The sequence below is a fragment of the Oncorhynchus kisutch genome, linkage group LG6 (genome assembly GCF_002021735.2).
Source record: "Oncorhynchus kisutch isolate 150728-3 linkage group LG6, Okis_V2, whole genome shotgun sequence".
Classification (NCBI taxonomy): Eukaryota; Metazoa; Chordata; class Actinopteri; order Salmoniformes; family Salmonidae; genus Oncorhynchus; species Oncorhynchus kisutch.
Window position 1 is genome coordinate 30,302,585 of NC_034179.2, and position 17,970 is coordinate 30,320,554.

The 17,970-nt window shown below is 42.3% G+C and overlaps 1 protein-coding gene across 1 annotated transcript; it reads left to right on the forward strand.

The window, feature by feature from the left end:
• The first annotated feature begins 4,377 nt into the window (after positions 1-4,377).
• znhit1 (zinc finger, HIT-type containing 1) lies at positions 4,378-6,685 on the forward strand. The gene is made up of 5 exons (XM_020484273.2): positions 4,378-4,412; positions 4,776-4,946; positions 5,052-5,131; positions 5,251-5,420; positions 5,563-6,685. Exons 1-5 carry the CDS (start codon positions 4,391-4,393, stop codon positions 5,582-5,584), a joined length of 465 nt encoding a protein of 154 aa, XP_020339862.1. The 5' UTR covers positions 4,378-4,390; the 3' UTR covers positions 5,585-6,685.
• Positions 6,686-17,970: the final 11,285 nt, after the last annotated feature.

Genomic DNA, 17,970 nt, shown 5'->3' on the forward strand with positions numbered 1-17,970 from the left:
ATGTTCTCTTGATAAGTGTGAATTGGACCATTTTCCTGTCCCGTTTTAAGCATTCAAAAAGCCCTTTCGTGTGTCAGGGAAAATGCATGGAGTAAAAAGTACATTTGTTTTTTATTATTTTGGAATGTAGTGGAATACAAGTAAAAGTAGTCAAAAATATAAATAGTAAAGTACAGATACCACAAAACACTACTTACTGTAAGTACACCACAGGGTAAAAGTTGGGTGCAAAAAAGACAATGCCCTTATGAGGATTTCTTGCAAATCCAATCAGTTTTTCCACGTTGATAGTTTTTCTGGGTTGAAATTATATGGAAATAACATTGATTCAACCAGTTTTTGCAGAGTGGGGTGTTTCCACCCTTAATTTTCGTTGAATTTAAAGCTATTAGTTTCAATTCTGTTTTCTTACGATTAGAGACTTGGCAATGTCTTACTGAAACATTGCTATGCATGACCCCAAGTAAGTCTCTTCTTATTATTGGTGTCCTTTAGTAGTGGTTTCTTTGCGGAAATTCGACCATGAAGGCTTGATTCATGCATTCTCCTCTGAACAGTTGATGATGAGATGTGTCTGTTACTTGAACTCTGTGAAGCATTTATGGGCTGCAATCTTAGGGGCAGTTAACTCTAATGAACTTATCCTCTGCTGCAAAGGTAACTCTGGGTCTTTAAGAGGAGCCTCTTAAAGAAGAAATTACAGGTCTGTGAGAGCCAGAAATCTTGCTTGTTTGTAAGTGACCAAATACTTATTTTCCACCATAATTTGCAAATACATTTATTAAAAATTCTACAATGTGATTTTCTGGATTTCTTTTCTCATTTTGTCTGTCATAGTTGAAGTGTACCTATGATGAAAATTACAGGCTTCTCTCATCTTTTTAAGTGGGAGAACTTACACAATTGGTGGCTGACTAAATACTTTTTTGCCCCACTGTATCTACGGTAGCTTTGATTGGACTGATCATGTTAACATCATACTTTCAAAATCTTAGCTAGCTAGCAGCCATCATCATGAATCAAGTCGACAATATACTGGCAAATCCTTTTTAATCCTTGTCATATGAAGATAAATAATGAAGAGAAAATCTAGATAAAACGTATCGGTGCTCATCGGCCATTGGAAATAAACATTACACAACAAGTTAGAAATTGCAAGCTCAACAATGAGTGGATTGGAGGAAATCATTGGCTATCTGCAAGCATTGCAAAGCAATCACTAGGCTGCTATTCAGTGGAGTGAGTGTGTGGTCCCAAATCTGTGTTTAAGGGTCTCTTTTCCAAGCTTATAAACATTCAACATTGGCCATGCTGTCAATCCAGCATGATTTCTGCCTCGCTCAAAACAATTGTTAACTCCTAACTGACTTCAGTGAGTTCAAGACAACTGGGAACTCGGGGAAAAAATGAGCTCGACTGGGAAAATATGTTTTGAATGGTCATCCAACTCGGCATTGTAAGTCGGGAACTCAGGCCTCTTACTAGAGCTACGACCTGAAGATCACTGAGGTTATCATGATTCGACTTTGTTTTTTTCAGAGTTCCCAGTTGTCTTGAAAGCACCATAAATCCAGATAATCCCAGACTTTGATGACAAGGTTTGATGAAAAATTTGCCCATGAAAGATCGCCGTGCCACCTTCCTGTTCAAGTGAGTACAGCACAACAAGGTGAGTCCAAAATGTCTTGTATGCTGCTGCATACAAGATGTAATATGCCAGGGAGATATGTATACTGTAACTAAGAAAGTAATACTAAGTGTGTGTTGTCTTCTAAGCTGTTAGTAGCCCATGTGCCTCACCCTAATAATTTGGTTTATTTTCCACTCTTAATTTTGCCCACTGTTCTGACTTGTTGGTGCACACATGTAGCCTATAACCTGTTTTAAAGAAGAAATGTAATCATTGAATATTGTAAGAGCTTTCATTGTCTGCTTATATGGCCCCTTTATTTATCCTATGGTTCTGACTTGGTGTACAGGGAGAACACTGTAAGAACAGCCCATGTTCTGATTTCTGTTGCTGAACATTTCGAAAGTGTTGAACAAATAGTAATATTGACTACGTCTGTCCTAGCTCGCTCATTAATGTCTTAATCGAAATTATGGATTGCCTCTTCCCCTTTTCGTACCCTTATGCCATAGTTGTGTACATCTTAATTTTCAGTAGAAACCACGTTTGTTTAAGCAAGTCATCCATATCAGTTAAGTTTCCTTAAAATGCAGTAAATGAGGCTGAAGGAATTGTTTCGCTGCCAGACAAAGCTCCGCTGATAGCCAGGTGTAGCATTGGTAAGATGTTGGGACTGCTGTTGGGACAGCTTTATTTAGGCCCTAACAGTTTGTGGGCACCGTTTGTCACTGTTATAGTGCAATTAACATATTGTTTAATGTTGTGTTGTGTAGTGGCTTTGCTGGCATGCATCCCCAATTTTTTGTTTGCCCCACCAAGATTTACATGCTAAAATCACTACTCGTAGCCATACACACCAACAACCGTCGTTTTATATAATAACACAAGAATGATATGCGCCCCAGTACGATATATACAAGTCTAAAGGAAATTAAGCCGTACATTCATTTTTTTTTGCCAAACAACCAGTTACATGAGGGAAAACCAATGAATACATCATTCTGGCATGGCGGCCATGCCCATAAAGGTTGTAGCTTAGCATTTTGAAGAGTTGCAGCCTCCTCGATGCTATGTTGAACCTCATGAGAAGTTTCGGATTCCATTCTCCTTCCTGGTAATATGTACTTGTCAGGTCCCTCACAAATGCCAGCTGGATAAGCTGAGCTTTTTGTTAATGTAACATGCTCTGTGTTCAGAGTTCGTGTTCACTGAATACGTTCTTCAGGGTGGAGAACGAATTATCGCACATTGCTGTAGATGCCCCAAAAATGTTATTAATGTTTCAGTGCCAACAGCACAGTCGGCATTGTTGACAAAGGCCCTCCTTATCGTTGAAGAACACTGAGTGGGATCCATGTGTTGTTGCTGTCTGTGGTTGCGATTTCACTTTTCAAGAATGTGGTGATCCATAATGAACTCTGCTTCCACTGGTTCAGTTTTGGTTAGATTCAACAGATCGTCAGGTGCTAGTGGCTAGGGTAATGGAGGTGCAGGTGCTTGTTGTGATGTTACCCTCGTGCTGCTGGTGCTAGGCCCTGGCTCTTCTCAATCTTGTTGGTCTGCAGGTGGTGTGGGGGATGGGCGTTTATTATATTTGCTGCTAGGCTCCTTACACACGCACTTCTGCTTTTTGTTCGTTATTATTTAATCCCAATTATATGTACTCTCTTAGCACCCCTGGTGTGTGTGTGTATGTGTGCACACACATGGGTTCCACCTTACTCATCAATATATTATGTTAACAAATGCTGTATTTTTTACCATATTAAGTATGTCGTTTGCATAAAATAGTATAACATGTTGTATTCTAATTTCATAAATTGTTACAAACTCTCAGTTTTGAATAAAACATGAAGATTTGTTAATAGTATGACCACCCTACCTTCAATTACTGGTCTTAAATAACTGTAACTATGTATTCTGTCATTTGTATGCCTCATTGGCATTATATAGCATTTTAATTGAATACATTTTATTTGAATCATCATAACAATATGACCATCCTATGCTGAGATATTGGACAAAACATGTTGGGTAAAAAAATCCAAACAGGTGATTTGGTGCTATTGTTGACTATTCTTTTTTAAATGTATTTTATTTTAACTTTATTTAACTAGGCAAGTCAGTTTAAGAACAAATTCTTATTTACAATGACGGCCTACCCCGGCCAAACCCTAAACCCGGATGACACTGGGCCAATTGGTGCCACCATATGGGACTCCCAAACACGGCCAGTTGTGATACAGCCTGGAATCGAACCAGGGTCTGTTGTGACGCCTCTAGCACTGAGATGCAGTGCCTTAAACTGCTGTGCCACTCGGGAGCCGACTCGTGATTAACACGGACCTCTCCACAACTTTTTCCATTAATTTAAAAATAAGTTATCTCAGCAACTCCAATCCTCATGAAATAGTGTTTGTGTTACTGCAAAGCTTCTTTATAACTTGTAATTTAAAGTATAACACCAGAACCAAAGTTGAATTTGGTTCCCTAACACCCTACCACATGCAGTAGTATATGTAATGTAGGCCAATTTAGACTAGGCTAAATATTGAGTATTTATAATATTTAGACGACAGTAGATGGCTGTTAGGAAAATAGATAATGTTTACATGGAGATATCAGTAATTTTACATAAATAATATGCTTACTACAGTTGTTTTCAGTAATATGAGGTTTTATTACAATCGAAAACGCGTTATTATGGTCCAATAACAATAAAATGTCCCTCACGCCCACCGGTGAAATTATTATGCAGCGATGGTGGAGAAGAAAATAGCAGGTAATGTTTGGTGGTGTTTGTATTCTTAAACTGATTGATCTACTCTGCTGTTGGTGATCAATTAAAATGAAAAAATGACTCGCAGCATCTCCTTACGCTACACTAGTGAGATCCCATTAGCACACTCTCCAACTAGATATCACAATGAAAATAAACGGCATGTTGCTCATCCTCCGCGCGCATCTCAAGATCAGTAACGTTAGTAACGGTCCGGGGCAAAGTCAAAACCCACCATTGTAATTTACAATACTTTATATATTTATTGTACAGTGTCCTCTTAATTGATTACAACAATTCATACTAAATACGTTATTTTTGCAAATTCATATTTTGTTTCCTATCACATCCTTTTTTGTTTTACAGTGCGATCCCAGGACCCAGGCCAGCGGCGCGTTTTGGACTGCGCTACGCGCCAGCGACGCTTAACCAGACAGCTAGAGGCACTTGAAAAGGACAATTTCCAGGATGATCCTCATGCCAGCCTACCCCAGCTGGCCAAGAGGCTCCCTCAGTTTGATGACAGCAATGAGTCTGGTAAAGGAAACATAATCAGATCAGAGATATAATATTACTAATATTCCAAGACGTTTTGCAATGACTGCTCTGTCAATTCATGACTCACACCACCCATATCTTCAGGCAAGAAGAGGAAGAAGACAAGAGGAGATCATTTCAAATTGAGATTTCGGAAGAACTTCCAGGCTCTACTGGAGGAAGAGGTGAGGTCCATAAGTCAGCCCCCTCTGCAGCTATGCTTTCCTCCCCTCACTTCAATCATCTGCTCCTTCTCTTTACAATCCTTCTCAGTTTCATTCCCTCTCCCACCTGCTCCCTGTAGGAACTAAGTGGGAATGAGGGACCTAACTACCTGACTGCTTGTGCCGAGCCCTCCAAACTGCCGCAGCGCCACTTCTGTGCCGTGTGTGGCTTCCCGTCTCCCTACACCTGCATTTCCTGTGGGGCACGCTACTGCTGTGTCCGCTGCCTGGGCACACATCATGAAACCAGGTAAAACCACTGACGCTGCAGAGGGCTCTTCTCTTTTGGTTTAGTGTTGTTAGTGCTATGATGGGTAGAACTTGTGAGAGTTATTCCACTCTTAATTTAGCACAATTTTCCATGACTCCCTCTCTCCCTCCTTCTCTCACAGGTGTCTGAAGTGGACTGTGTGATGCTCTCAGTTGGTACGTGTGAATGGCTGCCTCATTTTATTGCTTGATCATATGTCGTCCTGTCATCAACTGAAGGACAGGTTTCTTTTTGTGCAGCATCAGAGTATCTGAATGAGCTGTATGACTCCCGTCCAGTCAGTCTGTATGAGCTATATGACTCTCATCCAGTGAGTCTCAATGAGTTGTTTGACTCCCAGTCAGTCTGAATGAGCAATATGACTCCCGTCCAGTCAGTCTGAATGATCTGTATGACTCCCATCCTGTCCGTCTGATTGAGCTGTATGACTCCCGTCCAGTCAGCCTGTATGAGCTATATGACTCTCATCCAGTGAGTCTGAATGAGTTGGTTGACTCCCAGTCAGTCTGAATGAGCAATATGACTCCCGTCCAGTCAGTCTGAATTTTTTATTTTATTTTTTATTTTACCTTTATTTAACTAGGCAAGTCAGTTAAGAACAAATTCTTATTTTCAATGACCACCTAGGAACAGTGGGTTAACTGCCTGTTCAGGGGCATTATGAATGAGCTGTATGACTCCCATCCTGTCTGTCTGAATGAGCTGTATGACTCCCATCCTGTCCGTCTGAATGAACTATATCACTCTCGTCCAGTATGTCTGAATGAGCCATATGACACCCATCCAGTCAGTCTGAATGAGCTGTATGACTCCCTTCCATAGCACCAGACAGTGACTGAATGGGGAAAGTGCTGTTGCTATCGCAGCAGGCATGTGGTGATCTAATGGGAGCCCCTGCATGAGATAGCGATAACTCAGAAAGTGAATGGTGTTCACTCCATAGTGTGAGTCTGCGCTTTAGCCTAGGCCTGAATTTGACAATCATATACTGAACAAAAATCTAAACGCAACATGCAACAATTTCAACCATTTTACTGAGTTAAAGTTCATAAAAGGAAATCAGTCAATTGAAATCAGGTAATTAGGCCCTAATCTATGGATTTTACATAACTGTGTAGGGCACAGCCATCGGTGAGCCTGGGAGGACGTAGGCACACCCACTTGGGAGCCAGGCCCTGCCAATCAGAATGAGTTTTTCCTCACAAAAGGACATTATTACAGACAGAAATACTCCTCAGTTTCATCAGCTGTCCGGGTGGCTGGTCTCAGATGATCCTGCAGTTGAAGAAGCCGGATGTGGAGGTCCTGGACTGCGGTTTTGTGGCCGGTTGGACGTACTGCCAAATTCTCTAAAATGACATTGGAGGCTGCTTATAGTAGTGAAATTAACATTCAGTTCTCTGGCAACAGCTCTGGTGGACATTCCTGCAGTCAGCATGCCAATTGCATGCTCCCTCAAAATTTGTGGCATTGTGTTGTGTTTTACAGAGTGGCCTTTTATTGTCCCCAGCACAAAGTGCACCTATGTAGTGATCATGCTGTTTAATCAGCTTCTTGATATGCCACATCTGTCAGGTGGGTGGATTATCTTGGCAAAGGAGAAATGCTCACTAACAGGCATGTAAACAAATTTGTGCACAAAATTAGAGCAAAATATTATTCATGTGCGTATGGCAAGTTTCTGGGATATTTTATTTCAGCTCATGAAACATCAGACCAACACTTTACATGTTGCGTTTATATTTCTGTTCAGTATAGATTCAAATCTGGATTTTATTAACAAGGCACTTTTGACGCCTCAGTGCAATTTTTTGATTTATCAACAACAAAAAATACCTTGTATGAGTGATATTTGTCTAAAAGCAAAAAAAGGACACTAATTATTAAAACCTTAAACCAGCACTTGGGCCATGAATATTTTTTAATAGAAAGACGATATATTTACAAACACTTTAGACGGGCTACTTTTGAGCAGTAGCCAAAAAACTAATTTCTGAACTTGTGGCAATATCCTGTGGTCTAAGTGGACCCTGACCACAAACCATATTTATTGAAATGGATATCAGCAGTAAGTCATACTTTCAATATATTACTCTATTACAGATAGTCAGTACTCGGCAGCTCTACTGCGGAAGTTATTCAAAAAAAAGGTAGAGTTATTATAAGTGAAAGAATGTTATGACCACAGATAAACTGCTCAGATGCTGCAGGTGGCTACAAAGTCTGATTGATTGTACTCAACATGTATGCACAATATTTATTTTAATTTTATAAATCCTTAGTCACACAATCAATCTCTGTTTGTTAGATAATGGAGAGTGCATCTTAGAGTTATTCAGATTCATGGCTAAGTTATTGCTACATATTAAGCACATGCACTGTTCCCTTGTAGTCATTCTTACAGTAAATTCAGTCAAAAACAAATTGCCTGGCAGCTTTGTATATTCAGGAATCGATGATTGGGACATCACTGGATCAGATACTGAGTTGGAATGCGTTCCTTTCATTCAAGTAGTCTCACTGTGGAGATTGGTAGGCTACAGTATCTGACTGTAGCCTATCTGAAGGGCATCATGACAAAGTACGTAATTCACATAGTCCTTGTGGGAGCAGTCTTAATGATTGGCCTTCATGCTCTGCAGCTCGTCTGAGAGTCCACAGCTGGCCTTGTGTCCTTGTGTCCATCCAAGAGCTTGGCTAGGGCCTCCATGTAGAGGTCATGATAGAGGTCCACTTCCTCCTGAGTGGGGGAAGGCCATTTTGGCACTGGGATAGGACCACCCACTGAAGAGGAATACACAATGAAAAAATGGGTGAAGCAGAGTGAGATACTTAACACAATGTTGCTGTACATACTGTATACCATAGAGAATGAGAGCATTTGTTCAAATCTACACAAGCACTGCGTTCTACAATCAGTTTACTCAAAGCGTTTTTCTGTGAATATGTGAATTGCAAAGGTTTCTATCAACTTACTAAATTACTTCTGAAGCCACTACTTCTGCACACTACTGTGTAACAGAAAAAAACAAACCTCAGTTACCGAAGGCGACTCTGTGGAAGAGATTGTGCATCATAAGACATTTTCAACATTACAAACAGTGGTGACAGGGCAGTGGTAAGAAATCCAGAACCAGTGTTCACCCATGAACAGACACTGGGCAAAGCCCATTATCTTCTTAAAGAGTTGCTGTAACCTCCAGCCCACATTGCCATCTGAGAAGATCACCTTGTGGAAGATATTGTTCTCCCCATACGAGTAGACGAGCATCAGATCAGCACTGATGAACAACGAGAGAGATTAGAACTGACCCGCTGAGTTATTATGGGTCTCTATCTAATAAATGTACAAATAAGTAATTCATAGACCCAGCCTAAAGCAGTAAGCCAGGCAGCTTGGTGGACCTAGGGATCAATGATGTAGCTATGTGATGTATGGTTGTATTATTTTATAACTACAACACTGTGCTTTCTTGTGAATTTGTGGCCTTTCTCTACAGGTCCATTCATAAAATAGATAACTCACCCAAACTCCAGAGCCACCCGGACAAAGCCTTTCCTCTGCTTCATAACCACAGTGTTGACCCCAAGCAGACTCAGAAGAGACTCAGCAGCGCCCCCTATCACAATCACTACCGCATTGCCTTTCTCATTTTTAGCACCAACTGAGCAGAGGCAAAGAGAGATACAGATTGAGGAATAGAAGCTGGGACATTAATGTGTAGAAACAGTGTTCAATGCTGTAAAATGAATAGAGGGGTGTTTAAAATGATTAAAACCAAAAATAATCCTGTCAGTTTAGAAAGTTTGGCATATTCACCATACATACACTATACATACAAAAGTATGTGGACACCCCTTCAAATTCGAGGATTTGGCTATTTCAGCCACACCTGTTGCTGACAGGTGTATAAAATCGAGCACACAGCCATGCAATCTCCATAGCCAAACATTGGCAGTTGAATTGCCCTGCTGAAGAGCTCAGTGACTTTCTGTCATAGGATGCCACCTTTCCAACAATTCAGTTCGTCAAATGTCTGCCCTGCTAGAGCTCTCCCGGTCAACTGTAAGTGCTATTTTTGTGAAGTGGAAACTTCTAGGAGCAACAACGGCTCAGCCGTTGGTCGACCACGCAAGGTAATCTATAGGTGAAAGAAACGCAGGGGAGGTGCTGGCTAGCGGAGTGGACACTTTTAAAAAATAAAGGAGAGCTGCACACTCTAGGAGCTCAGATGCAAAAAAATATATATATATTTTTACGTCCAACGTTTCGACAGACAAGCTATTTTCATCATACCCTGATAAAGACAGCTTGTCTGTCGAAACGTAGGAACATTATTTTATTTTTTTGCGTCTGAGCACCTAGAGTGTGCGGCTCTCCTTTATTGTTTTAAGTAGACCATACAAGGTCACAGACTGACGAGTAAATATCATCTGTCCTCAGTTGCAACACACTACAGAGATCCAAACTGCCTCTGGAAACAACAAGCACAAGAACTGTTCATCAGGAGCTTCATGAAAGGGGTTTCCATGGCCATGCAGCTGCACACAAGCCTAAATTCACCATCTGCAATGCCAAGCGTTGGCTGGAGTGGTGTAAAGCTCGATGCCACTGGACTTCGGAGCAATGGAAACGCGTTCTCTGCAGTGACGTATCACGTTTCACCATCTAGCAGTCCGATGGACACATCTGGGTTTGGCGTCTGCCAGGAGAACGCTACCTGTCCGAATGCATAGTGCCAACTGTACAGTTTAGTGGAGGAGAAATAATGGTCTGGGCTGTTTTTCATAGTTTGTGCTTGGCCCCTTAGTTCTAGTGAAGGGAAATCTTAATGCTACAGCATACAATGACATTGTAGACGATTCTGTGCTTCCAACTTTGTGGCAACAGTTTGGGGAAGGCCCTTTGCTGTTTCAGCATGGCAATGCCACAGTGCACAAAGCAAGGTCCATACAGAAATGATTTGTCGAGATCGGCGTGGAAGAACTTGATTGGCCTGCACAGAACCCTGACCTGAACAACATCAAACACCTTTGGGATGAATTGGAATGCCGACTGCGAGCCTAATCGCCCAACATCAGTGCCCGACCTCACTAATGCTCTTGTGGCTGAAGAGAAGCAAGTCCCTGCAGCAATGTTCCAACATCTAGTGGAAAGCCTTCCCAGATGAGTAGAGGCTATTATAGCAGCAAAGGGGGGACCAACTCCATATTAATGCCAATGTTTTTAGAATGAAATGTTCGACGAGGATGTTTCCACATACTTTTGGTCATGTAGTGTACCTTCATTGGGAAGTAGTCCCTAACTTGCTTTGCTCTTTCCAGTTTCTCACAAATGCAGTTCTCCTCCCCCTGGTGGTGACAGTGCAGTACTGTCACAGAATCAAATAAAGTTACACACAATCAGGTATGAGATTTTTGTTTACTGTTTACTTGAGAGTTAAAGATGCACAGCAAATTCGTAACATATTGTACGATTGGATTTGTAACATACAAATTGCCATACGAAATGACCGATGTAGTACATAATTGGATTACGTGGTACACAATTGGATGATGTGGTACACAAAAAATTGGGACCCGTTTTGGCTTTTGTGCCATATGAAGTAGAGAGTAGACAGCGGGCACAGAGAGGTTAACATAAGGTACACCGTCAACCCAATACAATCCAGACCTGAGGAATAGGGGATGGTGAGTGAGTCCACAGGAAGGGATGCACTTAGAAATGTCATTTTTTGAAAGAAAAGCACATTTTTTGTTCATTAAAATAACATCAAATTGATCAGAAATACATTGTAGACATTGTTAATGTTGTAAATTACTATTCTAGTTGGAAACGGCTGGTTTTTAATGGAATATTTACATAGGCATACAGAAGCCCATTATTAGCAACCATCAATGGCATGTTGTGTTAGCTAATCCAAGTTTATAATTTTAAAAGGCTAATTGATTATTAGAAAACCATTTTGCAAGTATATTAGCACAGCTGAAAACTGTTTGTTCTGATTAAAGAAGCAATAAAACTGGCCTTCATTAGACTAGTTGAGTATCTGAAGCATCAGCATTTGTGGGTTCGATTACAGGCTCAAAATGGCTAGAAACGAAGACCTTTCTTCTGAAACCTGTCAGTCTATTCTTGTTCTGAGAAATTAAGGCTATTCCATGCGAGAAATTGCCAAGAAACTGAAGATCTCGTACAACGCTGTGTACGGTAGTGTATGTAAGTGTTCAGAAACATATTCTATAGAGTTGGACTTCGGAAAACAGACTGTAGATCATAAACTGCACGTGTTTGAAATTAATATCAGCCACCTTCATAGGTTCCGTCGCTGGTCCTGTGTTTTTCTTTGCAACTCTGGCTAGAAGGCCAGCATCCCAGAGTCGCCTCTTCACTGTTGACATTGAGACTGGGTACTATTTAATGAAGTTGCCAGTTGAGAATTTGTGAGGCGTCTGTTTCTCAAACTAGACACTCTAATATACTTATCCTCTTGCTCAGTTGTGCACCGGAGCCTCCCACTCCTCTTTCTATTCTGGTTAGAGCCAGTTTGCACTGTTCTGTGAAGGGAGTAGTACACAGCCGGCTTTATTGTTTGAACAGCAGATCACTGACACAGGACCTGCAGGGGGTCTGCGAAAATCTCTATATACAGTATTTGATACACTGCCGATTTTGCAGGTTTTCCTACTTACAACGCATGTAGGTCTGTAATTTTTATCATAGGTACACTTCAACTGTGAGAGACAGAATCAAAAACAAAAATCCAGAAAATCACATTGTATGATTTTGCATTTTATTGCAAATTAAGATTTTGCAAATGACACTTGTTGGAGCCAATTACGCTCACTGGACGGTCTGACATAGGCTTTGAAAAAGCACCCACGAATAAGCTACCAGTGCAGCAGGTGCCGCTGGCAAGCTTTCTTAACTAGGATATGCATTTTTGCCAACACGTGACTAACCTTTGTTTAACCTGCTAAACAACTGCTCTTAGTGTACCATAGAAAGCCCTTGTTTCTCTATGGTGTAGTAGGTCAGGGCATAACGAGGGGGTGTTCTAGTTTTACATTTCTATGTTGGTGTTTTGGTTTGGTTCCCAATTAGAGGCAGCTGGTAATCGTTACCTCTAATTGGGGATCATATTTAGGTAGCATTTGTCACACCTGTGTTTGTGGGATATTGATTGTTTGTGTTAGTGTGTCTGGGCACTACGTCCTCACGGTCTTTGTAAGTTTGTTATTTTGTTTTGTTAGTTTCACTTAAATAAATATGTGGAACTATACTCACGCTGCGCCTTGGTCAGCTCATTTCCAAGATCGTGACAGAATATACCACCAACAAAGGACCAAGCAGCGTGAAAATGAGGTAAGGAAGTTTTGGACTTGGGAGGACATGGAAGGACAGCGTCGACACCGGGGACCACGGCCACAGAAACCCCATGGAGCTGGTGGTCGAGCAGCAAAGAGTGCCAGAGCCTGTTTGGGAGTTGGAGGAGGAATTTGATGAAAGATTCCGGAGAGAGGTGGTAGCGATGAGAATGCTGCCGTACAGATGTGCTGAAGAACGTGACACCAGTGCTGCCGGTACCACCTGTGCCGGCTCCACGCACTAGGCCTCCAGTGCGTCTCCCCAGTCCAGTGCGTCCTGTGCCTGCTCCTCGCACCCTCCCTGAAGTGCGTGTCACCAGTCCGGTGCCACCTGTACCGGCTCCACGCACTAGACCTCCAGTGCGCAGTCACAGTCCAGAGCTTCCGGCGACGGTCCCCGGTCCTGAACCTCCGGCGACGGTCCCCGGTCCTGAACCTCCTGGCGACGGTCCCCGGTCCTGAACCTCCTGGCGACGGTCCCCGGTCCTGAACCTCCTGGCGACGGTCCCCGGTCCTGAACCTCCTGGCGACGGTCCCCGGTCCTGAACCTCCTGGCGACGGTCCCCGGTCCTGAACCTCCTGGCGACGGTCCCCGGTCCTGAACCTCCTGGCGACGGTCCCCGGTCCTGAACCTCCTGGCGACGGTCCACGGTCCTGAACCTCCTGGCGACGGTCCACGGTCCTGAACCTCCTGGCGACGGTCCACGGTCCGGAGTGTCCAGGCACGGCGTCCAGTCCCGCTCCAAGGCCAGAGCCTTCCTCTGCGCCAGGGTGCAGTCCAAGCACGGCGTCCATCCCAGCTCCATGGTAGGAGCCCTCTGCACCAGTGTCCAGTCCCGCTCCTAGGCCGGAGCCCTCCTCTGCGCCGGTGCCCAGTCCAGGCACGGCGACCAGCCCAGCTCCAAGGCCGGAGCCTTCCGCTGCGCCGATGTCCAGGCACGTCGTACAGCCCGGTGCCATGGTCGGATCCGGGGTCTGGGGGGGGGGGGGGCTTCGACCCGCACCAGAGCCGCCACCGACACTAGTCACCCCCCCCTCCTAACCCTCCCATTTGGTTTCAGGTTTTGCGGCCAGAGTCCGCACCTTTGGGCCAGGGCATGACGAGGGGGTGTTCCAGTTTTACATTTCTATGTTGGTGTTTTGGTTTGGTTCCCAATTAGAGGTAGCTGGTAATCGTTGCCTCTAATTGGGGATCATATTTAGGTAGCATTTGTCACACCAGTGGCTGTGGGATATTGATTGATTGTTTGTGTTAGTGTGTCTGGGCAATACGTCCTCACGGTCTTTGTAAGTTTGTTATTTTGTTTTGTTAAATAAATATGTGGAACTATACGCTGCGCCTTGGTCCGCTCATTTCCAAGATCGTGAAAATGTGTTTGGAGTTCCCTTTCTAGCTAATAGGCGATGTTAGAGTTTCTACTTTCTCTTCCAAATATAATTTGGAGGTCAAAATAATTAACTGTCTACCAAATCTATTCATTTTAAAATGTTTATTACTTCTCCTTGCCATTATCATTCACCTGATGATAGACAAGATGTGAAGCACTTTTTTTTTTTTTTTTTTTGCTAGGTTCTGGGTCACCGGTTTGCCTGGGAGGGGGTCCCTGGGCAAGAAAAGGTTGAAGACCCCTGCTGTAGGCCTACACCCTGTAGAGACAGAAGGGCGCTTCCACATCTGGCTTTCAGGGGTTGTGAAATATGAAAAACAAGGTGTAGACTTATCACCAAATATGACTACATTTTAAAAGGGACTCACTATATGCTACATTATCTTGGACATGATTCTCATTAATTTGACTACTCATTATCCTCTAACTCTGGCGCATTTCTCAAATAGACAACTGGTGCTCTACAGGCCTAGCGTCACCTGTCGCCCTTCAAAGAGAATAAAGCACTAAAGGTAGGCCTATAACTATTTTATCTATCTAGAAAGGGTATTGCACTTATACCCTCAGCTTTCTCACATTTCTTCCATCTCCCTGGTTTGGAGCTTAGCCATACACAGTACATAATGGATATGATTTCTCCAAGTGATATTTACATATAATCATAGAGAATCTATGGCTACATACAGACAATGAAAACACTTTTAAAAAATGATCAGGAGGAACCAGGTAAAGACTATTTTCTCTGGTCAAGACTTGTAATTGACTAATGCCTGCATGACTGGAATCTGAGGCTGAGATTTTTTCATTCTTACCATGCATAAGCCGTAAAACAATACCGATTTTTAAAATGCTCCACTACATGACAGTGCCTTGATTACTTCTGGAAGTTTGTTTTGCACAAAGACTTTTACGACATTGTTCACTATCCAGTATCAACTTATTTTTGTTCCATTTTTGTTCCATTGCCAAGGCAGCAGCTACTCTTCCTGGGGTCTGGCAAAATTAAGGCAGTTATTCAATTTTTAAAACATTACAATACAATCATTACAGAAGTCACAACACACTAAGTGTGTGCCCTCAGGCCCATACACCACTACCACATATCTACAATGCAGAAATCCATGTGTACGTGTGTGTATAGTGCGTATGTTATGTGTATGCATGTGTCTGTGCCTATGTTTGTGTTACTTCATAGTCCCCGCTGTTCCATAGTGTATTTTTACCTGCTTTTTAAATCTGATTCTACTGCTTGCATCAGTTACCTGATGTGGAATAGATTTCCATGTAGTCATGGCTCTATTTGTACCTTCAGCATGTCAACACCTCTTACAAAAACAAGTAATGATGAAGTCAATCTCTCTTCCACTTTGAGTCATGAGATTGACATGCATGTCATTGTTAGCTCTCAGTGTACTTTTACTTTTAAGCCGTGCTGCTCTGTTCTGAGCCAACTGCAATTTTTCCAAGTCCCTCTTTGTGGCACCTGACCACACTACTGAACAGTAGTCCAGGTGCGACAAAACCAGGGCCCGTAGGACCTGCCTTGTTGATAGTGTTGTTAAGAAGGTAGAAACCAGGGCCCGTAGGACCTGCCTTGTTGATAGTGTTGTTAAGAAGGCAGAGCAGCACTTTATTATGCACAGATCTCTCCCCATCTTAGCTAATGTTGTTTCAATATGTGTTGACCATGACAGTTTACAGTCCAGCGTTACTCCAAAGCAGTTTAGTCACCTCAACTTGCTTCATTTCCAAATGATTCAGTATGATGTGTAGTTGAGGTATAGGGTTTAGTGAATGATTTGTCCCAAATAAAATGCTTTTATTTTTGGAAATATTTAGGACTAACCTATTCCTTGCTGACCATTCCGAAACCAACTGCAGCTCTTTTTAAGTGTTGCAGTCATTTCAGTCACTGTAGTAGCTGACGTGTATAGTGTTTAGTCATCCACATACATAGACACACTGGCCTTACTAGTAAGGCTTGAAAAAGGGCAATACCCTGGGGGAATTCCTGCTTCTACCTGGATTATGTTTGAGAGGCTTCCATTAAAGAACATCCTCTGTGTTCTGTTAGACTAGTAGCTCTTTATCCACATTATAACTGTGGGTGTAAAGCCATAACACAAGTTTTTCCAGCAGCAGACTATGATCGATAACGTCAAAAGCTGCACTGAAGTCTAACAAGACAGCCCGCACAATACTTTTATCGTAATTGATGTGCCCTACCGGCTCACAAGCATTCAGAAAAATGGGCAGTTGCTAGTTCAGCTCAAAGAAAACAAGTTATTACCTATTCAGTAACACGGCAACTGAACAGGGCAGCGCCTAGGCCCACAAACATTCAGCAATATGGACAGTACCGCGACCAGCGTGAAATAAGGTAGCCTAAACAGGAGACTGCCAGTTTATTCAGCACCACGGTCACTGAACAGCGCCTTGCCCTGACAGCTCATATAGCCAGAGAGGAAGAGTCGAAACAAGAGTGTTTACTCTGCCCCAAATCTGTCCACGAAAATCTAATCAAATCAAATCAAAAGACGACCACGAGGTGAGAAATGTCTCTATTAAATTAAATTTACATTTACATTTGGTCAACAACAGAAAATAATTTCTAACGTGCTACGCGAGGCTTATTTGATCAAATATAAGTTTAGCAATGGTTAGGTTGTTATGAATGCACTTATATGAGTGGAAGCGCATGGAATTTCGGCAACTTTGAAAAAAAAACTACTTTATATTGGAAATGTGCCTGTTATTCACACGCCTATCTGCCCTCTCATTGGCTAGAATGGTCCCACCTGATCTCTCCTCCTCCTGGTCACTCAACTATGTTGTCAATATAATAGATAATTTTTGACAGCCTAATGAGTGAACCTCTTATTGCAGAAGGCAAGGAGAAACATGCATGGATTAAAATAATACCACCACGACAGACAGCCTAGAACTTGTAGCATAATAGGCAACTGTTATAAAGTGGTAATTGAATAGACATGATATCTGTTTTTCAAAATTATCGTAGAATGTAAAACAGTTTTTGGACAGTTCCACCGCGAATAAAATCCCAATTTAACTCACTCTGCTCACTATTTAGTTTACAGTTCTCAATATGAAAACATACCTACAGGGGCGCAATAGGAAGAACCCAATGAAGTGATAGGGTGAATAACTATGTTTAACATAACTGTTCATAACATAACTGCCTATTCAGATAAATTGATGAATTGCTTAAGTCTTGAAGTGATTGAATGTATCTCTGAATATTTTTTTTGAATCTGTCTGTTAGAGTTCAACGAGTTTCATGTAAATATGTGTCATGTCAACCGGTAAACATTGTGCTTTTTCCAAGCCGTGTGTGATTGTATGTGTGAATTTATATGTGTTGTAGCCTCTCTGTCATTTTCTAAGGTAAAAAGATGTGCTGCTGTGAACCTCGGATATAAAAAGCACACGCTGCCAGACTGCTTACGTCTGCAATGAGACCGCAGACGAAATTGTAAATACTACTCAACCTTAGTCGATAGAGAGAGGCGGGGAAAAGGGCAGACATAGAAATGTAGAAAACAAATACATAGAAAATGTATACTCGGTAAGGCGGTCAGATATGTCGACTCGACAATTTAAAAAAACAGAGCGTCACATCGGTTGAGCGAGACGCGCATTATGGAATCTTCATAAACCTGCCTCGTTGCATCCGCTATTTGATCAACCAATGGCCTCCTCTGGAGAACAATTATTAATATTAATATAAATGCAAATATCTGGTAGCGCACCGC